This window comes from Sinocyclocheilus grahami, unplaced genomic scaffold (assembly GCF_001515645.1).
Source record: "Sinocyclocheilus grahami isolate Dianchi unplaced genomic scaffold, SAMN03320097.WGS_v1.1 scaffold92.1, whole genome shotgun sequence".
In the NCBI taxonomy this organism is placed as follows: Eukaryota; Metazoa; Chordata; class Actinopteri; order Cypriniformes; family Cyprinidae; genus Sinocyclocheilus; species Sinocyclocheilus grahami.
The window spans coordinates 629,344-656,748 of NW_015505271.1; the positions used below are offsets into that span (position 1 = coordinate 629,344).

Genomic DNA, 27,405 nt, shown 5'->3' on the forward strand with positions numbered 1-27,405 from the left:
ATTTTGATAGTCTACATGTACACTCTGGTTCTCAAAGAACCTAATTTGAGTCCTCCAAGGGGTGAAGGCATCAGGAGAGTAGACGCAGCGTGTACTCTCATCTGTACCGTCAGATTTCTTTTCTTGCCACAGGTGGCTGGAACGACTGTGCCTGAGCTAGACTGTCAAACTTGGCGCTTTAATTAGCAGATAGAAACAAAAATTAGGTGTTTAGTGGTGTCATAAAATCTATAGGGTTCTGTATGCCTGTAGATTTTTTTTCATATAAGGACATTAATAAAGCGTGACAGTGATTTTTCAAAGTTAAGGGTAATAGGACCCCAGGACAAAAACTCTCCTGCTATTTTGCTGAAAGGTTACTGCACAGCATTATAAGACATTATGAAAAGGATGTCTGCACTTTATTGGCTGGCTGAGCTTCATGAGTCATTCGGTTTGTGACCCATTGTTTCTTTCCTTGGAGGACTGTGTATGAGCTTTTGGTGGCAGCTGGTGTTTTATTTCAGAGATTTCATTTGAAGTGAACTGGAACTCTGAGTAATCCATCAATTTTAGAGTTACTTTCTGATTATGTAGTTCACTGAAGCTGTTTATTAGAGCACATGCATTCTTCACGGTTATGTGTCTGGTAGTAGGCACGTGCAGAGGGGTTGCGAGCACCTGCCCCTTTTCCCCTTGATGCCCAAAGTGCCCTTTTGTCAAGGCAATTTTTTTTTGTAATTAAACACCATTTTGTGAAGGCCTGCCCAATCTAACTATTAGTAAAATGAATGAATAATAATTTAGTCGTAAATAAAATCATCCACATGATGATGACCTTTCACCTGACGATCTCATCAGGGATTATCCCTCAGGTTCACACCTTTAATGTAGCGCACTACTAGGCTGCCGGTAAGTGGAGTTCTCAGCGGAGCAGTGTGCTTGTTTAGTTTTATTATTATTATTATTATTATTAATAGCCGGATACTTTTGTCCATATTAGGGATTTATGCACGTCATAAGTCATTCCTTCTATGAGTCTGTTTTGGACTTTCTGCACGAGAGTGTCCTCCGGCTTCGAGTATGAATTAAACATACACTGCATGAGAGTGTTGAGCGCTCCAGATATTCACTACTTCTCATTTTGGATAGGCCTACGAATAAAACGTCAGGTCATGCATAGACTAGCGATACTGTCTCTTTGAATTTAAATCTAGAAACCTCTACATGAACACACCTGCCTGAATAAAGTGCGGGGGACGAAATTACATTTCTTTAAAATTAAATATAAAAAATGCAGCTAACGTTATACACACAGCAATATAAACAAAGGTGGCTGTTCTCTTTCGTTCTTTCTGTTTGATTGGGAAAAGTTTAAAGGGCGTCGAGGGGTCTTGTCTTTTGTTATCCGACTAAACTTTTTATTACAGTATTTATTTTAAAAACGTAGAGTGCCTTAAAAATAATTCACAACCCTGATAAAACAGGGTTATACTGATTTTCTCATACTCCGATTTAAAGGGTACTTATCAATCTTGTTTTTATCATAATTTAAAAAATGAATAAATTCAGAACAGGATTATAAAATATATTTTTTTTTCTACAGCAACAACAGTAGTGTTTACAACAGCAAAACCACCATACCCTGAAAACTCAATAATAATAATAATAATGGGCCTAATTTAATTCGGTTACTATTTTCAGAGTGATTAAGAGGTGCAAAGAAATATTTAACTTTTCAACTTAAAATTGTCTTTTCGGTTATGTTTCTTTTTCAAAACTGCATCATGGCATTTGCTGCCATCAATACAGAAGCATCCGTTTTGATACATGTCTCAGCAAGGAGCACAGCCCTATTAAAAGCCGTGCTCCATGTGCCCCTTTTATACTTTGAGCACCTGCCCCGCCAAAGGTCTCTGCACGGCCCTGTCAGGTAGTATACTCCATCTTGCGCTTTCTCACTCGGTCTTTCTGTTTCTTGATATTGCTAAGTATTTTTACTGTCTTTAAAGCAACTGTATGCAGTTTTGTGTTTTTTGTCGCCCCCTATTTTTAAGGAATTACAGTGGATGGCGATACACATGCATTTGATGCTGCTATAAAGAAACCCACCATTCTTGCAGAATTTCATACCCTTTTACTAAACTTACTTCCAGAACAGACTTTTCAGGGAGTGGGGAAGAAACGGAAGGCATTAGCCTTATTAGAAGTAAGCGTACCATCAGAATAATTTTAAAACTGATATTAATCAATTGCATTTGAGGCAGAAATTGCCATCCATACACTGAAAAAATGTTTCATTCATCCAAATAAAAAAAAGTTTAGGGTAATGATCCACATCTATATATATTTTTTTTAACTTGAGTCAATGAAAAATAAATAGCTTGCCCTAAGGGATGTATGTTTTAGATTAATGCTCCTGTGGCTCAGTGGTAGAGCATTGTGTTAACAGTGCAAAAAGTCATGGGTTCAATTCCCAGGGGAACACTCATGCTGGTAAAAAATGTATAGCCTGAATGCACTGTAAGTCGCTTTTAGCCAAAGCATCTGCTGAATGCATAAATTATGAAAGGTCCTCATATCTGTTTATACAGCTCATTTATCTATAAACGCACACATTCACTCCAGCAAATACAGCCACTATTAATTCCACCTCCCTTCTCTATCCACCTCATTACCCGTCAATCTTGTGTGCATGTGAGCTGAATGTATAGCTCATATTACCTCAATCTTGTCCTTTTAATTTATCATCTTTGCATTGTTCTCATCTTCTCACATTCACTCCCTTGGCCATCCTTCACTTCATCTCACCCTTCACCTGATCATAATCTTCTGCCCTGAGGTTGAGTTTCTTCATCGCTTTTGTCATTTACACCACTGCCTTCTATTTTCATTATCTATCCTCCCATGCACATTGCTCACTTTCTACTCCCCTCGAAACACCAAAATCACTCACAGGCATGCAGTTTATAGATGCAGTCGTCAATGTAGAGCAGACACTTCCATTTTAGAAGTACTCTGCTTTATGCGGCTGGTTTAATTGCCTACGTTATTCTTTATTCATTTAGCTTCCACTTTTTGCGATCACAATAAAACACAATATAAAAAAATAACAGTATATACTGTATTATGGGAAGTGCATAAGTCAAGAGTCATAAGGCATTTATTTGTCATTTGCACAGTTACACTGGGGAACTGGGCATTGAAATGCTTGTGACAAGGCTCAGACTCAGGACTATATACAAATATAGTAAACATGACAATATTAGGCACAGACAGGTGGAGGGTATTGTTATATCAAGTGACATGCTATTTTGACAATAAATCCAAATAAGTGGCTGTAAACAAATATGTGAGTCCTGAGTAAGAGTACTGAGATAATAAATACAAAGGCGGCAGTAACTAATACAATGAATACAGAAAGTATTAAGAGTAGTATGTAGACCTGAGTGCAAACCACTACAACCAAATCATCAAAAACACTTTTCACGTTTCATTCATGGTGAACATTAATAATTTGATATATAAAAGATCATTAGGCATTAAACATTATTAATATTATGCATAATTATACATAAAACAGAACATTAAGCATTAATGATGTTAATCAATGGCACCATCACTTCCTTTTTATAGCCATCAGAGTTGACCTACTTAGTGATGAACTTATGTCTTACCCAGTGTAGATGAATCCCAATAAAAAGAGAATTATTCAGGATGGAGATTCATTTTGTTTATTTTTGACCAGCTGGTTCCACTGGATCACAACCTGTAAGTATGATAAATAATAGATGTTAATATTTTCTATCGTCGGTTCAAAATACGAAACTATGGCAATGAATGGGCGTATCGTTTCTGACACGCGCTGAACGCGTAATTCTATTTCAAATAAATGCTGTTAAACTTCCTATTCATCTAAGAATCATTCTAAAAATGTATCAACGGAATGATATCTGAAGGATCATGTGACACTAAAGACATTAATAAATACATTAAAGTATATAAAAGTTAAGTTAAAATGCAAAATAAATGCAACCTTGTTTGAGCATAAGAGACTTCTATCAATGCATTGAAATCTTACAGACCTCACGTTTAAATGGTATAGTGTATATTAAAAAGGAAAGGGAGAGGGCTGAAACTTGCGTAACTTTTTGTAACTAATCTAAATAATATGTAATTTATTTAAATAGATTTTGGTATTAGAAGCATGACTGCAACAACGTAAGCCTTATCAGCGCCCCCTCGAGTGCTCTCCTGTGTGAGGCTTAGACTCTGTGTTAAGACCGATTACTGTCCCTCTCTTTTTCTGCACAATATCTCTGGAGGGCACCGCTTATTTTAGCACCAGCCTTGGCCTACTGCATCATTCCCCCTATAAACGAGAGCATTCAGTTAAAGAGTCTTAACTCCGTGTCGATCTATTTCTACATCCTTCCTCCAGCCCTGCTTCATCTTGACCTGGCAGGTTTTTCTCGCATAAACACTAGCGCTCCGTTCCTGCACGGTCCTGCATCTGTCCATTTCCTTATCATTGACCCAGATTCTTGCTCTCTCTCTCTCCTCACACTGTATTGATCACAGGACTACAAATAACTGCCCACAACTTATTAAAAGCTTTTCTGGGGCAAGGTTTCATTGCATAATTAGTGTTTATGCATGTTGGGATGTCATGAAAAAGATGTTATGTTTATATGAAATTGGTGTGACTGAGTGTAGTCTAGAGTATGAGTATAATATAAGCTAATTTTTAAAGATCTGACAACGGTTTCTCCTTAAATCAGTCTGAAGCATTAACCCACATTGTTCACGAGTCCAGTAGTCACCGGCTAACAAATGACCCTGTCACTGAGACCAGCATACTACGCTGTGACTGGCCAGCTTTCATCCTGCTATTGGCAAATCTGTAAATCATCTGTCATTTCAGCACTTCAATTACAGAGAACAACAATAATGCACAGCCCCATTTACACCCACATAAAGTGCCAACCCTTCCTGGAAAACAAATTACCGTGCGTGGAGGTCCAGCAACGCAATGAGACCTCCACTTTATGTGGTCCGCAAATTAGAGGTCAATTTTTAAGTGAACAAATTAATCTTTTCCCAGGGGCTTGAGAATACAAATCGCATAATTTGTTAAGTAAGGATGATGTTTTCCGAATAGAATACCATTGGAAAGTGAAATGTATTCCTAATGGAAATGAAAACTGGGTTATACTGATGCTAGTCTCGCTCGCCAAGCTTCTGACTACAGAATGAGATCTCATTCATATGCAGATAATTCTGGCCAATATTTGTTCTCTTAAACGGAAAGAGATTTCTGATTTGACCAACATGTACCAACCAGGGTTTGTTTTGTTTATACATATGTTATGTTTAATGACTGGTTTATCTTGAATGTGCATCATAATAGACATAGAATACATGTGTAAATATTTTCAATATTTTAATGTAAAATATAAAAAAAATTATAATTAATAAAAATAAGATGTTGCAGTGTCAACAGTTGAGAAAAAAATAATGACACCGTGTCATATTTTAGCAGATACAGTCAATATTTACCTTTTACATTTTAAACACGACTTGGTTTTCAGGTAGAATGGTAAAAAAATTTATAACTCTCAAACGTTGCATAAAGCGAGCCAATCACACTAGAGCAGATTTGTCCGATTCAGCGTTTTCGTGAAATATTCATAATAATATGTAGTGAACACTCATGCGGATCAATGATATCATTTTTACTACTCTTTATAGCTTCTGTAAACATGTCTCCAAAATGATAAAATGGTTCCATAAGTTTTTCACATTCCTATTAGCCTAATGGATTGTTACGCTACTCTTAAATTTTTTTAATTTATTTTTTTATGTGACGGTTTATATCTGAAGTCATATTTTGCAAAAGCACACGGTGGCTTCAAGTACTGCTGACTCATGATGCTAGTATATCAATGATGTGTGGTAAACTCCTTCAAAGTTGTTGCTTCTAATGTGACCTGTCCTTTGGTCACCTCCACTTTTCTAAATTTCTCCCTAAATTAATTTTATTCTGCTGAGAATAGCTGGGTTTTCAAAGACAGGGTCACATATAAAGTCTTTTTTTTTTTTTTTCTTTTTTTTTTATATATATAAAAAAATCACCCTTCATAAGGTAAATAACATTTCTGTGAAAATAGAAAATATAACATTGATGCTTTTTATTAATGAGTAAGACCATGTCAAAGAGAAATCATATTGAAATTAATGGTTGAAATCAAACTTTGATGCTTGTTATCTCATAATTAGATGGACTTTAGCCTGGATTTCACAGAGAAGGTCACATATAGCTGCAGCTTGCTAAAGCAGTAATACTATGGCTCATGAAACCACTTTCGAGCACAATAAACCCTTTTGTAGGATATTAAAGTGTGTATTACTCCTAACCCACAAACTATTCTCTGTGGTACCTTAAAAGGATATTTATTCCATATGTTTGTTAGCTTGTGTTGTTGCGTTATGCACCTTTATGGCAGGAACGCTGATATTTGAATGGTTTCCATCGATCATGACTCTCATAATAGGCTGTGGGAAGCACATGAACCCCACAGAGGATGGTGGTAGATGTGTTTGTTCAGATGGGGGGTTGTATGAAGGTCAGAGGCAGCAGGGCTGAACGAACATCAAACTGCTATAACTCCAGGTGGACACACCACATTAAACCCATAGATGATGAGCAGCCAGACTTGACGGTGCTGAGGGGAAGATGTCTCATAAAATGCTTGATTATTACCTTCTGTTCCTTAAGGTCTTACGACGTTTCGGGGGATGTATGAGTGTGTCCCATATGAAAGCTTTGTACTTGCACATGTTGTCTGCTAAAGTAAGTGGTGAGGTTCATTAAGCCTTCTACTTACTTGCATGTAATTTAATATATAATGGTAATTATGTTAATGGTAACGGAATAATAACAAAGATATTATCAGTTATCAATAACAGAACAGATCAATAATTATAAGGATGATGAGAATGTGAATAGTGTCATTGCAGAAAAAAGTATTAATTTCTAAAAAATCTTACTGACCCCAAACTTTTTTCCACACGCAAGCAAATAGGAAAAAGGAATATCACTTTTCTTTTTTTTTCTTCTCTTTTTAATGAAAGTGAACGTTTTGCTGCTGTGACAAGCGTGTCACTGCAACAAAATCGTGAATTCAGTGCAGGCAAATGTGAATCATACCAGACTGCCATCTAATGGACAGATTGCATCACTACTGTTTTCAGCAAACGGGTTTCAGTAATGAGAAGATCTCTCTTCTTTTGAACCTCAAAAGTGTCTGATTTGGAACACTCTACAAAGGTGTCAACACCATGTGCGTGGGTGAATTTTTTCACCCACGCACAGAGCTTGTTGCAGTGCATTATGGGATTGTGTTCTGTGGAGAAGGAACAGTATGCATCTCTTTATCTGGACTCCATGTTTTCTGGATGATGATGACTGCTCAGGATGGTTCTGTGTGTAATGGTCACATAGTAGTAGATTCAGCCAATATAAACTAACACAAATGAACGAGCTTGGCAGAAAAACAGGCACAGGATGGACATCCAGAAAACAGAAATAAACCTCATCCAAATCTGATATTTTAATATTCCAGTCACCTATGGCCATACATCATAGGATTAAAAACATTCAAATATGGAGTTTTGCTCCCTCACGGCTATAAATCTTGATAAAACATGAAGCTAATAAAGCATCTGCTGCTCAACCGGTGCCTTTGATCTGTACAGCAACAGACTTGCTCTGCTTTAAAGCCCACCGGAAGAAATGCCAGTGTTTAGTTATTCATTCACATCTATTCAGTGTTTTGGTACAGCTGGAAACAAACAGGCCATTGTATAAACACCAAAAGCACCAGTTAAATTGTGCCATGTTGTTTTCAGGCCAAGCAAGGACAAAATGAGGGGTGTATAAAATTGATGTCTTGGAGAAAACAGGCAATGATACGACATTTCAAACCGAGTGATTTCTAAAGGAACTTAAGAAATCAAGACTGTGCAGAGCTCTGAAAATTACTCAAGACATTTCCATTATCGAGTCTGTTCAAACTCTCAGGTTTGTTTAATCCGATGTAGATAGTTTTAGGCCTGTCACCGGAGTCATTAATTCAATAGCCCAGGATCACATAAAGAGATTAATCCCATGATGCACTGTTTGTCATTCATGATTATTCCAATCATTTGCATTGAGTGGTTTGATAGCAGACGCCACAAAGAAGCCCGATTAGCATTGGGTATCTTTCTACAAAGTTGCCAGGCAACCAGACATGAAAGTAAAGCTTATGATAGTTGATCATATATCATGATATGATAGTTACACAAATGTTCCTTACCATACATCAACTACTATCAAGCAGAGAAAGGGACAGTCCAACTTTTTTTTTTTTTTTTTTTTAAAAGCCCTTTTAAGGAAACTTTTCAGAGGGTTTTTTTTTTTTTTGGTTTTTTTTTTTTAAAACCTTGTCCCTAATAGTGGACTCGTTGCAGTGCATTATGGGATTGTGTTCTGTGGAGAAGGAACAGTATGCATCTCTTTATCTGGACTCCATGTTTTCTGGATGATGATGACTGCTCAGGATGGTTCTGTGTGTAATGGTCACATAGTAGTAGATTCAGCCAATATAAACTAACACAAATGAACGAGCTTGGCAGAAAAACAGGCACAGGATGGACATCCAGAAAACAGAAATAAACCTCATCCAAATCTGATATTTTAATATTCCAGTCACCTATGGCCATACATCATAGGATTAAAAACATTCAAATATGGAGTTTTGCTCCCTCACGGCTATAAATCTTGATAAAACATGAAGCTAATAAAGCATCTGCTGCTCAACCGGTGCCTTTGATCTGTACAGCAACAGACTTGCTCTGCTTTAAAGCCCACCGGAAGAAATGCCAGTGTTTAGTTATTCATTCACATCTATTCAGTGTTTTGGTACAGCTGGAAACAAACAGGCCATTGTATAAACACCAAAAGCACCAGTTAAATTGTGCCATGTTGTTTTCAGGCCAAGCAAGGACAAAATGAGGGGTGTATAAAATTGATGTCTTGGAGAAAACAGGCAATGATACGACATTTCAAACCGAGTGATTTCTAAAGGAACTTAAGAAATCAAGACTGTGCAGAGCTCTGAAAATTACTCAAGACATTTCCATTATCGAGTCTGTTCAAACTCTCAGGTTTGTTTAATCCGATGTAGATAGTTTTAGGCCTGTCACCGGAGTCATTAATTCAATAGCCCAGGATCACATAAAGAGATTAATCCCATGATGCACTGTTTGTCATTCATGATTATTCCAATCATTTGCATTGAGTGGTTTGATAGCAGACGCCACAAAGAAGCCCGATTAGCATTGGGTATCTTTCTACAAAGTTGCCAGGCAACCAGACATGAAAGTAAAGCTTATGATAGTTGATCATATATCATGATATGATAGTTACACAAATGTTCCTTACCATACATCAACTACTATCAAGCAGAGAAAGGGACAGTCCAACTTTTTTTTTTTTTTTTTTTTTAATAGTCCTTTTAAGGAAACTTTTCAGTAGTGTTTATTTTTTTTTGGTTTTGTTTTTATAAAATCCTGATGCTAATAGTGCAGCTCCTGTGCAAAGAACTATATTTTTAAGACAAGACTAGACCAGTAGATTTTCAATGGCTTTTTGAAAAATACACATCACATATGCTTCCTTTCCTCTTTTTATGTCATGTACTGTATTACAAAAACACTACAAACCACAAAGATTCAGACTATACAGACTGTTTCAGAAATATGAGGTTAGCGTGACACTTCTCACCACAAGATTCTCGAGCTTCCTCTTTGAGGCACAGAATGTAGATTTTGTTAAAGTTAACTGGAATGATGTTCAGGAGGCAATTCACAGGCATCAAAACTGGTGATTTAAAAAAACTTAACAGCTATGCAGTACTTATAAATATTAAAAACACAATACCAAGAAAAAAAATATGAACACGTACAAATCAACAGTGCCAAGTTATGCATTTGAAATTGGCTAGAAATATCGTTTTTGCTTTGTAAATAATACTACAGCTGGATGGTCTTAAACATTTAATCTCACATTTCTTATTCAGCCATTATGACATAATGTGTCCAGAGAAAGGGTTTGGTGTCACTGTTTATTGGAGTCGGACCGGTGCCAGCTCACACTTCTGATACGTGCGAGTACAGAAATTCACAACACATGGCAAACAAGTAAACTAAAAGCGTTAAAACATGAAACATTTAAGCTTTTGTTTTGATGTTGAAGAGAAAAATTATAAGGTTTCACAAACACTCGGCACAATGAGAGCACTATAAAACTGCAGCGGCAACACCAAGGCTCTTGAAGGCAGGAAATGGCCACATCCTGTGGTGGCAGCTGGGTCTTATGGGGAGTTTCCAAAAATCAGCAGCTCAGCTCAGAGTGGAGGCAAAACCACAAGTGACGAGTGCTTGCTTATGTATCAAGTACTTTCAAATATGTCACTTTTCAAAAAAAGTCAGCAATACAAATGCACTTTTTCCTATTTGGGCAGCTGGTACCAAAATAAATTACTTTCTCTTGTACAATTTAATTTTAATCAAGTATCGATATACTGAAACCTACGAAAATATTATTTGATTATTTAAAACCTGTGACCCTCAAGTTAGTCCTTTTATCAATGGTTATCTAAACCTCAAAACCTATTTTAGCATTGTTTTTCAATATAAAATGATTCATCTACAAAACAGAAATAGCAGTAGGTTTGAAATTATGACACTGCATTTCTCTTGGTAGACTATTACTATATATTGCACAGTATATAAAATGTACAGCTGTGTAGCATTGAATTGTAGGCCATCTAGCTACTTGCATTAAGTAAATGGCGACCTTTTCCTTATTTTGCACTTTCAATGCAAACAGCCCATAGATAAATCTGCAGTTCTGTTGCATTTGTCATTGTGCTAAAGTTAATGTACAGAACTCCAGCTGCTTGTGTCCATTTGCAGGGCTGATGGGATACCAGAGGATGTGCCGCAGATCAGCTTGTGGTGAGATCATTGTGAAGACACTCCAAAGTCTCAGCGATTTCGCCCAGCTTGTCTTGAAGCTCTGTGAAAGAGGGTCTTCGGAAAGCCTCTATCTGCATGAGAAACAACAAAAGTCAATGGTAACACATGACTGACTTCCAAAGGGTTTGTTAGTTTTTAGGCATAACTGACAGAGGAAATGTGTGTCCATTTCATATACACTAAAGGTAACAAGGTTACTTACCGGACAGCAGCTGGCTGCCAGCTCCAAAAGACACTCAGGACAATCACTGACCATTTTCCTGAATGCTGACACGTCCAGGCCATAGTCCTGCAACATCCACAATCATATATATTTAAAAAAAATACATTATATATTTAAAGTATACGCTCATTTCATTCTGATACTGCATGTTATATTTTCTGGCATTTCAAAAGCGTCAATAATTCTATTTATATTCACCTGTGTTCTTGGAAGGATTTCTGGGTCTGCTGGGACCCTAGCCAGAATTTCACACAAAACAATTCCAAAAGAGAACACATCCACCTAACGTTACATAAAGCAAAATCAGTAGGTGAGAACTAGAAAATGCTTTAGAACATCGCGTTCATAAGACCACAATCGCGTTCATAAGAGTCATTACCTTGCGGTCGTATGGCTCCCCGCGCAGCATCTCGGGGGCCATCCAAAAAGCAGAACCCACAAGTGAAAGCTTTCTGTCCTTTGCAGGAAGTTCAACCACCTCTCGAGCCAAACCAAAATCAGTGACCAGAGCTTCTCTGCCTCTCGCTGTCACCCTTATTAGACAGTTCTTTGGGAGACACAAACATACACAAAGATGTTTAGATGCAAAATAAGTCTTTTTAGTTTCTGTGCACTATTAGTTAAGTCTCAGTATAATACGGTGAAAGAGTAAAAACGGTAATATTGTCAAATATTATTACAGCCATTACTCCAGTCTCCATTACTCTTAACAATTGAATGCATCCTTAATGAATAAAAAAAAAAATCTAACTGACCTCAAACCTTTAAACAGTACTGTTTATGTAGCTTTATTTTCACTAATAAATAATTGCATGTTATGAATTAATCGTATCTTCCTTTTTAAATAATGAGGTCACATAATTAATTAAAATATAGACATTAAAACATTACATTTTAAATTTTCACAAAAGCATCTTGAGTTACAGCATTATTTTTAAGTGAATGTGCTTTTCTTCACTACCAAAAGAGGGTGGCATAAACTAATAACCAAATAACACCTCCGTATGAAAGACAATTACATTACAGTTTCTAACTAAACAAACCACTAAAGTTTGAAGCTGTGCTGACTGACTTGTTTGTGGACTTTTTGTGTGAATGTAAACTGTGGAAATAAGCTTAATGGCATCTAAATTCAATACAGATAAAGACAAATGATACATACAAGCATAAATAAGATATGACTGCCATTTTGTGGTTTAGTATCTGTAGCATGTCTGTAATGTGCCTGGCGGATGAAGCAGAACTCCCAGGCTCAAATGAAAGACGTTTCTTGTCATCACTGTCTCTGTTTAATTAATTATTTAGCTGACCCTGGACCTCGCCAAAGGGTCTGAACCGCCTACAATTCCTTTCCTCCATCTCGATCAACCCAGGGGTATCAATATGCAATGTTATTATACCTCGCTTTCAGTTTGAATTGTCTCTAGTGATGAACGTGTCATGGCTAGAAACATGCCATTTTGTCGTAAAATTATTGAGGGCGTAATAAAAATGGTCTGTTATTTTAGAAGAAAGGCAAATGAGGAGACACTGAGGCTGACCAGAGTAGGGGGAATCCAGGTACAACCGAGACGTTACATAAGACCAGTGGGACTCTTGGAGCAAAAAGTGCTGATGGATACAACAGTAAGTTGAGTTCTTCATCTGGACTGAATTCGAAACCTCAGCTAAGCCTCCATCCCCAAAACTGACCTATGATTATAGGACTAAGAAAACTCCAAGCACAGCCCTGAGCCTAGAAGGCTCCAAATTTAGAACAGTAACTCGTGCATATGCCAAGTGTTGCAACACCCTCTGGCTGTGCAGCTAATGGGTGGGTTTGAAAAAAAAATGAAAAAGCACTGAGGTTGTTTGATTCAGTATGAGGGGAGAAAAAAAAATCAATGGGGAAAAATATTCATAAAATTATAATTTTAGTAATTTATTTCTAGCAATTATATATGATTATTATAACAAAACACTTTTTTTTTTTTTTTACTTCAGCTACATGCCAAGGCACCATTTCTCAATTTAATTTAGTTTAACCTAATGTACTACAATGACTATGAAAACAGATAATATAAAAACTGAATTACATAAAAAAAAAAAAATTATAATTTTTTTTTTAATTAATAAAAACTATAATAGTATCTCGAATGATATTAAAATAACACTGCTGTTGCCAAACCATAATGAAGTGTGTATATACTTTTTATTTATTTATTTATTTTTTTTACAGATTTTAGACTGTTGATTTCAGATAAACATACATTAAATGTTTTGATCGTATTGGAGAAGATCTTAGATCTGTGACACTTTATGCCATTCAGTGCAGGTATGAACCCTTTAACCCCCTCTAAATTAATGTTCCAAATATTAGTACTGAAAACAATCAATTTTAACAGCTTCTATTTTCTGACACAACTTCCCACATGCATACTAACTTCTATGATAAATGCTATCTTGCAGCGCAGTGGAAACCAATCGATGGTCCCACTAACCGATGTGCTCGACGTCATAGTTGTGTAAATAGTGTGGCTGGCATTTTTTTGTTTGCTCATTGTTCATATCTGAATGGCTGACAAATAGGCAGTGGCACAGAGACGAGGCCTGGCTAAAAACTAAAAGGGGGGTATAGGATCTGCAAGCCTATACACTGTTTGTGCATTTTGCATTTTCAAATGAGATGGGAAGGGTTGGGGGGGGGGGGGGGGGAGTGTGTGTGTGTATGTGACAGACAGAGAAAGACAGAGTGGGAGAGTTTATTTGCATCACAATGGACTGGCCTTGTTGCCTCGCCCTTCAGCCCAGGTTTGGTGAGCACTTGTGTGAATCCTGGCAACCAATGACACTCTCACGCAAGCATCTATGTCTGTATTTCTCAGGGAAACTGTATATAAACCATTTTACACTGCACTTCTCGAAGCGTTACTCAGTTGGGCACAAAAGACGAGTGTGATTGAAAGTCCTGCTGTACCTTAGAGTTCAGATCTCTGTGGTAGATGTTCTTGTAGTGGAGGTAAATCATCCCTCTGGTGATGTCAGAGGCCAGGTCTACTTTCTCCCTCCAGCATAGAGGCACATCTTTCCTGGCCAACAGCTCCTCTAAACATCCTCCACTAACATACTGTCCAGACAAACACAGTCCGTGAGAGAAAGAAACAAACATACACTTTCATCGTTACTGTTAGGTGCAGGGCTCAGCAATAAGGATCTCTCTGGGGCAAATGAAATAAAATAAAAATACTTTACAATATGGTCCCATTTGTTAACATTAGTAAGTGCATTAGATAAGATACAATGAGCAATATATAATAAAGCATTTATTAATCTTTGTTAATGTTACTGAAAATATAATTGTTCATGTTAGTTCACAATGCATTAACTAATGTTAACTTTTGATTTTAATAATGAATTAGCAAATGTTGAAATGAACATTCGCTAATATTAATAAATGCTGTAGAGTTATTATTTATGGTCAGTTTATGTTAACTAATGTAGTTAGCTAATGTTAACAAAGGAAAACTTATTGTAAAGCGTAACAAAAAATAAATAAAATAAAAACAACATAATACTGGTATAAGCTCATTGTTCACCTCTTGGCAGATGAAACAGATGTTTTTAAATGTATTACTCATTTCTACTACTGATTTTAGGCAGATGAATTCATATGCATATATAGATATGCGTGTATATACTGTTGTATTCTGTAACTAATATACAGGAGCATACAGTAATGTTTCAATATCTAACATTTAATTGTGTATATCTATATAAAATATGAACATGTAATTATTTATTGGTAGTAAATTGTTTATCTTTTGCAAAACATAAAATATAAATATTTTCTGACATGTATAAAACATCTTAAAAGAAAGGGGTCATAGGATGCCCATTTTCCACAAGTTGATATGATTCTTTAGGGTCTTAATGAAAAGTCTGTAACATAGTTTGGTTAAAATGTCTCAATGGTAGTGTAAAAAAACACTTTTTTTTTATCCTGTCAAAAACAGCTCTTTTCAGATCAAGCTGTTTTTGTAGCATTTTCATTTAAATGTTAATGAGCTCTGCTGACCCCGCCCCTCTCTTCCGAGCTGCTCTCAGAGAGACTGTTTACTTTAGTTGCATTCATCGTGAAACTTGCTAATTAGCACATTATTAGGAAAGGTGATTTGCAAAGATTCATTACAAAACATTATCCTCACTTCTTCTGTAGATGAGGCTGGATCATGAATGATTCGCGCAAACAGACACATTTATGTATATCGGGGGCGCATTCCCTTCAGAAACAAATGTAATCCACTGCGTCTTCAGCGGCTCAGATGTCGGGAGTAAATGACGACTGCTATTACATCCAACAATAAACACCTCAATCGCTTGGAGTCATTCTTGTCTACATCTGCTCCGACGGTGAAACAATGGCGGACTGATGACAGCTCACTCAGGGCGGGTCTAAGGTAAGACACCAGTCCAGTCTGTGCTGAAACGCTACTGTCAATCAAACTATCGTGGGAGGGGCCTGTCTGTGTGACGTCACACAGACAGGCATCTGAGATCAGCTCGATTTGAGAAAGGGGTAAAGACTTAACCAGATTTTTTTTTTAAAAACCACTGGGTGGATTTTTATCATTATAGGGTGGTTGTGTACACACACTGCCAACACACATTTCAGTTCAAACAACTTGTAAAAGTGCATGTAGCATCCTATGACCCCTTTAAAAGAAAAGCAGAAAAATCCATATGGTTGAGCCCATCAAATGTACAGTTTCAAAACATCACATCAATATGATATTTCAAAAATCGAATTGTACAATATTACAATCTAATGCATAAAATAAACTCAAATTGCAGAAAAAAAACCTTTTGATTTTGAGGCTGAGAAAATGGAGATCTCACCTCCAAAATTGGGTACAACTTGTCCTCTTTGACACAAATACCCAGATACCTGGAAAAAGAGATGTGGTAAGTTATGAGCCGTTCCCTAAATCGGTCTAATTACAGTCCAAAGCCCGTCATTTGTCAAATGCACAGCAACTGAGCAGAAATGGAAAGTTATGCAAATTTGATGTTCAGATGATGTTCAGGCTTTCACTTGTTTAACTAACACATTATTTTAACTAACATAACATTAGAGGACCATGAATTAGTGAAGCAGTGAATATGGATAAACGTAATAGGTCACTGTGTCATGGTGACCTCATGTGGTTTCTGTCACATTCAGCAGTTCGGTTCATGGGTTAACATGAGTATCATCTGTAATGGGGTGATGACAGCTGGCAGTAACTGGAAAGTTTTGATAAATTAACACTGCACAGGCAATTTTGAATATGACTTTGTCCTTCCATAACACACTGGGAAAAAAATCCATTCTGAGATTGCTTAGACAAACACATGTCATAGTGCAAGATTAACAGCCATATAAGAGCTCTGTGCTGGACAGGGCTAAGTGTGACTTGTAACCTGTAACAGTCTTGACAGGATCCATCCAAATCTAGTATGTACATCTCTACAGGCACTTGGAAACACATACTACTCATTCTTCATTATTACTTTTTAACTGTTTTTGAATACTAGTAAGGGCAAAAACCTCTGAAATAACACAAATGGAAGTTTGGAAATGACCAAGAAAAAAAAAAAATTTAAAAATATCTTATATTTTATCTTCTTCAAAGTAGCCTCTATTTGTCTAGATTGCAGCACTGCGCACTCCAGGTATTCACTTAACCAGTTTCATGAGGTGCATCCTGGGATACATTTTAAACACTATCAGACAATTCTGTGATCAAATTCACTAATATCAATGAACGACAACAACAAAAAAGTTTTGCAGAGAAACTGAAACTAATTGCAAACCTTAAAAGAAAATGCTTTAGATTAAAAGGTTTCGAAGATAACCGATTCAGTCTGGTGTGTCCAAACTTTTGACTGGTAGTGTAACCACAGAGTATACATATAAGCCTTAATGAGAATGGAATGTGTAAATAGGCCTGCACATCTATTAGGCATTTAGATAAGGGAGTTTAGATACCTATTAAATAATACAAATATATGACAAATAAACAATAAAAATAAAACAAAATAAGTTAAATGAGTTACAGTATATGGCAAGTTATTATGTAGCATTAATGAGTGAGTTACCTCACTATGTTGGGGTGTGAGAGTTTCTGCAGAAGACTGATTTCTCGTACAATGCTGTCCTGATCAACATCATTCTTATAGATCTTTACTACCATCACCTTCCGTGTGGTATTGTGGATTACCTGAAAATAAATCATATAAAATTACAATAAAATGAAAAACAGAATAGAGAAGAATGGAATGAATCCTAAAGTGGTATTAAAACATTCCTTACTCTCTCTAAAGTACATAAATCACATTAAAAAAAAACTTCCATGTTAATAAACAGGAAGGGAAAGAACTGCTGGGATGGTTGAGCTGCAGTCATCGGTTATGTAATTTACACAGCAGGGACTCACCAGGAGCCCATTAATGGGTGTACTATGGCACAAGGGCCACCTCAATCGGGCTTAGCTGTAAAATATGTCCTAAGTAGGACTACAATACTGCACTGTATGAGTGCCATTAAGATTTCAGACACATACACCACACACTGGGAGACCTTTTACAGAACAATAGGATGATGAAAAGCCATTTCCATTTAGACTGAATTTATCGCACTGCTTCATTTTTTTTATATACAGTATATGATCATTTTACTATAAAACTTTTATGATATAATTATGCAAAAATATTATTTAATCAAATATTTATTGTGAAAGTAATAAAATAAATCAATATGCACATATGAAGTCAACATCTTACATGGCTTTATTTGTTGTGAGAACATTTTCGAACAGCCAATGTGTTAAAGCACCAAGGAGAAAAATCTGTCGAAATTTCTTAGCACTTACTGTACATATATTATTAACTGTATATTTGGATATTATTACTTACAGATTAAAGTCATCAGATTCAAGACATTTTGAATGTTACCTTGTAAACTTTTGAGAAGAAGCCACTGCCAATCAGCTCATGTGTGAAGTTCTCCCAGAATTCTAGCTTGCGGACGGCTGTGCGTAGCCTCTGCCAGCGGTCCACATGGCAGTATGTATCAGAAGACTCTCTATACAGCATCGGGCTGGTGGGCTCAGACGAAACATCCACCTCACACATCTTGGAGATCTCCGCTGAGAACCGAACACACAAAGAGTTGAGAAAACACCAAAGCTTTCCACAAGAAGTGTTTAAAACAATTCAGAGTTAGAATATGATGTTAAAAAGTTACAGAAATTACAGAAAAACACTTTAATAATCCTTTAAATCAAATTCTTTGTAAAATCGTTCATAAAATATTTATCAACCACAAAGCTTTAAACATTAGTAGCTGGTTTCTAAAGGAAGCAGTGTTTATAGAATGAAGCGAAGCTCACAAGTACTCAATTAGCTCAATGAGTAGGAAGGCTCTCGTCTGCCACTACAGGGAATAAAAGTGGCAGAATAAGGATGTCTTAAAATAGTCGTGGACAGCATGCAGGTGAAAGATTGATTGTTCTTGATCGAAACACAAACGAGACATCAACAACTTATAAACAATTAAAGATTAAAACTGCAATTTTTACTGTTGGGACTCATTGAGATATACTGTACAGACACATTTAAAAAGGGTAGTTCACACAAAACTTTAAATTATGTCAACATTTACTCGCCTTGTCATTTCAAACACTTTTCCCCATGGGACAAGAAAGGAAATATTTTGAAGAATGTTCAGACTGATCTTTTCCATAGAGTGAAAGCTTACATTGACCATTCATTTTAACAGCCTATTGCAAGCGGTAGCATGGCTTTTGAACAATGCAATAATCCAATCCAAATTAACCAAGCTTTCTGTGCCCACCTCCATCTGTCAGTGGACAGGTTTGCATTCTCTCCCCACTGCTCTTCTCCCTCTACACCAACAACTGCACTGCAATGGAAGTTTGTAGACGACTCCACACTCCCCCCACTCACCATCATGAACAGCACTGTAGCAACAGTGGAGTTATTCAGGTTCCTGGGCACCACCATCTCTCAGGACCTGAAGTGGGAGTTCCACATAGACTGAGGCCCAGCAGAGGCTGTACTTCCTTCACCAGCTGAGGAAGTTCAACCTGCCACATGAGCTGCTGATACAGTTCTACTCTGCAGTCACTGAATCCATCCTCTGCACTTCTATAACTGTCTGGTTCAGCTCAGCTACCAAATCAGACCTTAGAAGATTGCAGCAGATAGTCCGGGCTGCTGAGTGAATCCCACACTATACCTCTTATTTACATTTCCTTGCATTTGTACATAACACACCTGTACACACAAATACCATCTATTGTCTAATTTGTATATTGTGTTTTTCTTCAAAAAATGTGTTGTATATTGCTATTTCCTATTACTTATTCTACTTTTATTATCTGTGTCTTGTCACTGTCATTCTGTTTGTGCTGTGGAAACTTCTGTCACCATAACAAATTCCTCATACTGTATGTGTAAACATACACCTGCCAATAAAGCTCTTTCTGATTCTGAATGGACCTTTTTCACATTTCCGGGTTTCTCAGCAGCGAAAGTCGTCATAGTTGGGTTAACTTAAAGAGCAGTGAATGGAAGAGTACCACAAATATATTTTTGCATTCCCATTTGCTCAAATAGCAAAAGAAAAACTCCACGATAGTGTTTATGACTTTCAATAAAAGGAAATAAATTGAGAGACAGAAAAGAGAACGATGTCAAATTTAACATCCCTCACATTAGCGTTAAGTTTTTTTGTAATTTGATGCAAAAGTGATATAATACAAAGAATAGTGTTATAAATGTACATACATTTAAAAAAAAAATATAAATATGAAAAACTTTCGAGGATTTACGATGCTGAGGACCGTTAAACGCGTCATCACAGTCTTGTGAAAAGGGTCCATATATTATGGATGGAACCGGTTAAAAATCGATTAAAAATATGTGACGACTCAAGTCGGTTGAAATGTTAATGAATCGCGATACATTTGGGGGTGGGGTTTATATGAATGTATCTCTGAGGGGAACTGACTGTCTTCAGAAAAGTTTAGATGCTATTTTCTTTTCATCTTGCCTCTGTATAACGCATATTAAAGTAGTGTTTATCTGCTTTGTTTACAGTGGTAACCAAGGAAACGCTACATTGCTGCTGTTCCACAAGCGCCACCTACTGTCAGAGTGAATCTGCATTTTCATTCAGCCTATCTGCTGTTTCTGTTTCGTGCAGATGTTTTTATGTAGTATATTTAGTTTCACAAAGCTAAAGTCAGCCTATTCTGTTTTGGCTTCAGATTTCAAAATTATAGTAAGCAATCTAATTTAAATCAAAAACTGCTCTTGCTGCATCTATGAGGATCGTGATTAAAATGCAGTGTTTGCCTCTAATTTTAAATGAAAAGAGCACAGGCAAAGACTTTGTTTATATGAAGAGATCTTTTATTTATTTGATTTGGGATTTGTTTTAAAATGTGCAGCATTTTGTCTGAGAAATAATAAAAGGACACCTTTTCATTTATACTTTATCGTAAATCTAATTTTGTAAAAAAAAAAATCGTGAGAAAATCATATTGTGAATCGCATTGCATCGTGAGTTTATTGAATTGTTACATCCCTACGATATACACTACCATTTAAAAGTTTGGGGTCAGTGAGATTTTTTTTTTTAAAGACAAATACATTTATTTACCAAGACAGCAATAAATTGATCAAAAGTAAAGATATTTATAATGTTTAAAGTAAACATTTCTAAATACCCTTCTTTTGAACTTTCAATTCATCAGATTCCTAAAAAATATTGTACATTTCACAAAAATATTAAGCAACAACACTGATAATAATAAGACATGTTTCCTGAACACCAAAACAGCATACAGTATTAGAATGAATTCTGAAGGATCATGTGGCACTGAAAATAACTAAATTACATTTTAAAATATATATATTTTTTAAACAGTTATTTTAAACTGTAATAATATTTCACAATATTACTGTTTTTTACTGTACTTTTTTTTTTTACTTGAGCACAGGAGACGTCTTTCAAAAACATTTAAAAATCTTACCAACCACAAACATTTGAACAGTAGTGTACTTGTGTATATGGTGGGCGTCTGAAATCTAAACCCACACAGGATATTTGCAACATGGAAAAAACATTGTCACACAATACTGTGGTTTTCTTAAGAGGCTGAGCAGTAAGTTGAAAAACTGCACAAATTCAGCCTCTGGAAAAAAAAATGACCCTACAGCATAACTCTAGTAAAACAGTAATCTTCAACTTTATGTGATGTGTGTCATCACTGTGTAATATCTAATAACCCACAATCTACTGTCAGTTTACGCTTTGTGCAAGTAGTAGCCTGTGTTTGCAACTTAATGCATCAGTTTTTCCATGTTGGGGAGACACTGAGAATAAAGCAGGGCGTTGAAGTCAATAAGGACTTTCATCACAGGCCAATGATGCTACCTGGGAACAGCACAGAGTGGTACGCTTACACAAACCGCCATCACTTAAGCGGGAATCATCTAGCAGTATTCATCATGCGTAGAGCGCACACATGCGCACGTCTTTGTGTTTCCAGCAGCAGATGGACAATCGCAGCCCTTTCAGTTTTACAACCTCACTAAAAAGCAAAATGCTTAGAGTGCAATCCTGACAGGACTCTGTTTCACTCAAAGTCTTTTTCATCTAGTGTTTTCTGTATTCATTTCTAGAACGATAAATAAAAGATTACACGAGGAACCTCCAAAATTCACTCACTGAACGTATTTGAGCATCCTTACAGAGTAACAACTTTCAAAACAACATTTGACCTCCATTGAAGCTTGAGTACATGATACATTTTGAAAACAATAATAATAAATAATAAAAACAGAACTTTGGCATGGTTCTGGTTATTGCACCAAGGTGCAAAATGATGCACCATCCTACAACATGCTGATTTACGAGAAGAAGAAAAAAAAAACCCATGCTGGCCAACAGAGTTGACATCTCAACTAGAGATCAAACATGCAAGCCATTTTAGTTTTAGACAAAACCACAAGTTAACGCTGCAGTGATAAAATTCACCAATGAAAGTGGACTCAACCTCCCACTTACTCTCAGAGGAAACATCTACCTAAGTGGCAGCTGACATCTGGCACTGTAGAGGAGACTCAGGGTTTGTGAAATATGCGGGTCAAAGGGAGACAATGACTAAGTTTACACAGTGCGCAGCACGTCAGAGGATGCCGTCATGAGGCTGCAACCCGACTTCACATGTACACGAGAGGAAATCAACCCTCAACTTTTACAGGAAGACTGACACAACAGTATGCGGAACTAATAAGTAAATAGAAGATATAAATTACTCTGAAATACTATAGATAATTTTTTATTAAAAAAAATTTAATATATATCTCTCATAAAACTTCAAACAAGCAAATAAAATTCTCTTTTATTTTCTGCCTAGTAAATTAACTACAAAAACCACTGGTTAAAACCACTGATTCAGATCTTGTATAAGCACAAATATGAGAATTATTTTTATCTAAAATGTATGATAATGCAGCAGGCAGAAACATGGAGTTCATTCGCATTATTACTCTCCTCTGCAAGGGTCACAGATCTGTTCTTTGCATCAGGTAAACACTCCATAGTTGATGTGACTCACTGATTACGCTGTGAATATCATCAGTTTGTGTTAACAACCCATCAGCCTGCGCCATCTAGAGTTTCATGACAGAACTTGGTATTTAGCTGCCAAGACATTTCTAATTTTCATTTAAAGTTTTCTTCTAATATTTATATTTTATCTCATCTTCATTTCAACTAACAAAAACTGTTTATTTTTATGTTTTAGTTTTAGGATAGAATATAAGTAAAGGTCAATGATTATTATCAATGTTAATGTAAAGTTATAAGTAAAGGTCAGAACCCTTTATTGCTATTGGGCTTCTTTTATAAACTGATAAGAGAAAAGCATTTTAGTACAGGAGTGCAGATCTACCATATTACATTTACAGTTTGACTGCATGTCAGCATCAGCAAGTGAGGAGGAATATAACAGCAAAAGCTATTCTATCTAAGGAGGCAGTAGCCAGAGAAGTGGCATGACACCAAGTCCTGAACATGCTCAGAAAAGTCCAGGTCAGAACATAGATGAGACAGTGATCATCACATGTTCACAAGTCATGAAATTCACACCACTCACACTATAATAGGCATCTGCACGACAAGCATTTGTTGGGGTTTTTTTGCATTCTTTTTATCCACATCATGACAAGTTCTCTCTCTCTCTCCGCACATGGTTTCTCATGTGGCTGCTGGAATTGGTGTGAACTGCAGGGGCAGAAGCTGTAGTCTGCTCCAAACTGGATCTGTTAGAGAAGAGACAGCTTTGGCATCGCTCCAGAGATCTCCCCCTCACATTCTCTCCCACTCTCTTTCTCTACACAAAACAACATTCAGCACAGCGTCATACCACACATCAAAATATCAAAAGTCTTTCCCTTTTCCATCTCTTGCCTGTCTTGTCTTACAGTTTTGGAAGCACTGGTTCCTGCACGTACAAACACAGCATATTGAATTGATCAAATTCACATGCGTGCATGCACAAACTCTATTTTTTTAAGCAATTTAGCTGTGATGGCTAGTTGTAATGAGTTTGTTAAGACTGGAGCCCACCTGTCTGGGAAAAATCGATCAAAGGAACAGCAGGAGAAATCTAGTTTTCTAACAACGACTCTGCAGAGACTGCTTTGTCACAATGATTTGAGCCTAATAGGCTGCAATTGCAAACAGTGACAATATAACTGTGATCCAGTGAAATTAATATCTGCTGAACTCATACATCAGTGATATTTCATGTCAAAGCAAAAGCATGGAAAGGCTCAGCTTCTGTGCAAGTAAAAATAGACATGATGCGGGAAGAATGACTTTGCTTCTTTGCAAAACAGACACTAAAAATATACTAAAACTAAATGACTAGATATCAGATATTCTGAACTCTGATAATTAGATACAGTATATTGAACAGTACTGTAATATTATATATACACTATTGTTTAACAGTTTGGAGTTGGTAAGATTTTTAAAAATGTTTTTTCAATTCAAGTCTCTTATGCTCATTAAGTCTGCATTTATTTGATCAAAAACAGCAATATTTGGAAATATTATTACAATTTAAAACAGCTGTTGTCTATTTAAATATATTTTAACATGTCATTTATTCCTATGATGAAAGCTGAATTTTCAGCATCCATTATTCCAGTATCACATGATCTTTCAGAAATCATTCTCATATGCTGATCTGGTGCTCAAGAAATTATCATTATTATTAATGATTTTTTTTATTATTATTAATTTCTTATTATTATTAATGTTGAAAACCGCTGTGCTGATTCATATTTTTGAGGAAACCATTATACTTTTTTTTCAGGATTCTTTGATAAATAGAATGTTCAAAAGTAAAAGTCTTTATCTTCATCTTGTCGCAATTTAACACACCCATGCTAAATAAAAGTATCATTTTCTTAAAAAAATTACTGAACAGAAACATTTGAACGACAATATATGTGTAATTGCTGCGGTTGCATTTTAAAATCAACCACTGCATATCTGGTTGTAATTTGAGCACCGCTTTTATTTTATCAGAAGGAATCAGTCACTAATCAGATATTTCTTATGCCATGCATGCAACTGGACTTCAAGCACATCTCAATGTTAGATCAACACAAACATCAGGCACTTCCTGAAATCATCTTATCTTCTAAGGTTTTCTTCTTTTTAAATGCACCCTCAACTTTGACATTACATTTTTATGTTTCACAAGTCTGTGCTCAACAAACATCAACATCTATGATGTACTTGTGAAATAGTAAGAAGACAAATACGACAGTATATGTGGAAAAAGGAAGTACTTTTGAGGCTATTATTTTTAGAAAGTCTTATGCTGTTTTATATGAGAGAGACAGGACTGGGCAGTGTCTTTTGGAAGGAGATGGAGGGAGGAAAGCTATGTTTTCCTGTCTCACACCAAAGGGCAGGGAGGATTTCAGCTACGTCAACACGAGGGAACAGACTGAACGACATACACCCTACATGAACAAAACATAGTGGACTAATATCCATCAAGAGGAAAGAGAACACAATACCAGAAACAATAATCATATTTTAACTATGGACTCTGTATGGAACAAACTAAAAACTAATTTAATTTTCCATATTTTTATAGATGGAAATACACAACGACCTTGTCTGAGACAACATCAAAACACTAAATAATATGAACCTAGACCACAAGATCAAGAGCAAATCACTAGATGATCTATGAACATCCATTCCCCATGCTTCTCTTCATGACATGCTCAATGTGAATCCACTAATTTATTCCCAGCCATACTGAGATGAGAAATGTCAAGTGCAGATTCTAAAACCTCTCTAATGAGCCAGACATCTCTTATTCAATTCTAATATCACCTAATGCGTTAAGCAGAGCAAAAGTAACACAGAAAATGTTCTTCGTTACACATGCAGTATAGCAGCATGTCTTTATGGAAATCTAGCTGTTTCATGTAATCGCAAAACATTGATTAATTCCTAAGCATTACTTACTGCACTGGTTTAATAAGTTATTCATGTGCATCTTGAGGTGGGTGGAGGGGCGGTCCGCCTGAGCTCACAACACAGACAAGCTGGGATGAGCCTATATGACAGAAGCAACCATGAACAGAGACACAAACACAGAACTGTAACAATCAGCAAACATTTAAAGACAGCACAATGAACCGACATGACATTTTAATGCAACACAAACTCTGATAAAGTGTAAAAATCGCATTGCACACAAAGAGAGAGAGAGAGCTCTGAAATAGTTTATATCTGTAGCACATAACTGTCACAGCATAATATCAGTCAAAAAATTGTATAATGAAAATGACAGACGGATGAGTGGGTGGATGGATAGAGCGAGATGCGGTTAGTAAGCAGAACTGTTTTAAACATTAAATTCGCATGTGTAATTTACAATTACTTCAGACAAACAAACACAAAAGTATTAGAAAATAATCAAGATGCATAACAACTAGCACCCTATACAATTTTTTCAAAAGTCAATCGCTTACTCACAGCAGAAAGCACCCCGGCGTCTTCACCTCCGCTGCTGATTGATTTGCTCAGCGATCAAATAAAATTGACTACAACCCTGTTTTATACAGTCTATGCTACAACCCCCCCAAAAAAGTTCTAGTCGAAGACAAACCGGTGGCATCGCTTTCTAGCGCGCTTCTTGGAAGGACTCCTCCATTTACCAATCACTCAACCTCACAAACCTCGGCTCACATATAACGAAACCGCCCTCCGTCAGACTGACAGCTTCTCGGTAGTGTTTAGCGGTCTGCCCTAGATCAGAAATACATGTTTAATGGGCTGTGTGTAGTGGGAGCCAGTTGCCATCACGTAATAATAATTACGTTCAGCCCCACCCACCTGTAGGTCCATGGTTGCAAGTGGGATTTGATTCAGTGACTCGATTCTTTTGAATCTTTGACCAAATAGATTTGTTTAGTGGCCATTTGCGTGTTTACAAATTTAAGAGAGAGTTTAAGCATCAGCGTTTCCCTTCAATGGTCAACTCTTGTAAGATAATATACCACACATTTAAGATTTTCAAAGTCTTTATGTTAGTTTAAATTGGTCTCCAGTCATTGTTTAAACATTCATAATTCTTCCCCTCAGGTGTTTTGTTCGTTAAAAAAAAACGAGATGCCCCAAGTCGTTTAAGGAGATGGCTTCAGTGCCGCTCCGAGTCGTTTAGATTTGCTCAGTGATTCGTTCAAAAGAAAAGATCGACAAATATGAATCAGTTGAATTCGTTCACTCAAAAGATTCGTTCAAAACTGCAGATCTGTTCACGAACGAAACACCTCTACGGCTCAGAAGCACGCCATGATTCTAATCACGCTGTGTGGCTAGGAAGCTCACTGCAACTTTGCAGCTCTACTGGATCAAGAATTGTTTGTCTAATAATGAATAAGACAAACAAATAAGAATTGTTTGTTGTGGTGGCCTTACATTTTTATTGTCCTGTAACTTTAAGTGTAGTAAGTTACCTATTAAACTG

At 36.5% G+C, this 27,405-nt stretch overlaps 1 protein-coding gene across 3 annotated transcripts; it reads right to left on the reverse strand.

Moving 5' to 3' along the window:
* Positions 1-9,733: 9,733 nt before the first annotated feature.
* LOC107587316 (dual specificity testis-specific protein kinase 2) lies at positions 9,734-26,756 on the reverse strand. Of its 3 annotated transcripts, XM_016275034.1 has the most exons (10): positions 26,412-26,756; positions 25,899-25,989; positions 18,260-18,453; positions 17,405-17,526; positions 16,163-16,211; positions 14,244-14,393; positions 11,667-11,834; positions 11,486-11,569; positions 11,267-11,353; positions 9,734-11,135 (listed from the first exon to the last, which is right to left on the reverse strand). In XM_016275034.1, exons 2-10 carry the CDS (start codon positions 25,927-25,929, stop codon positions 11,034-11,036), a joined length of 987 nt encoding a protein of 328 aa, XP_016130520.1. In that variant the 5' UTR covers positions 25,930-25,989; positions 26,412-26,756; the 3' UTR covers positions 9,734-11,033. The 3 variants fall into 3 exon arrangements, with proteins under 3 accessions (XP_016130520.1, XP_016130521.1, XP_016130522.1); XM_016275035.1 differs by lacking the exon at positions 25,899-25,989 and having other exon boundaries at positions 18,260-18,450; XM_016275036.1 differs by lacking the exon at positions 25,899-25,989.
* Between the last annotated feature and the right edge of the window lie 649 nt (positions 26,757-27,405).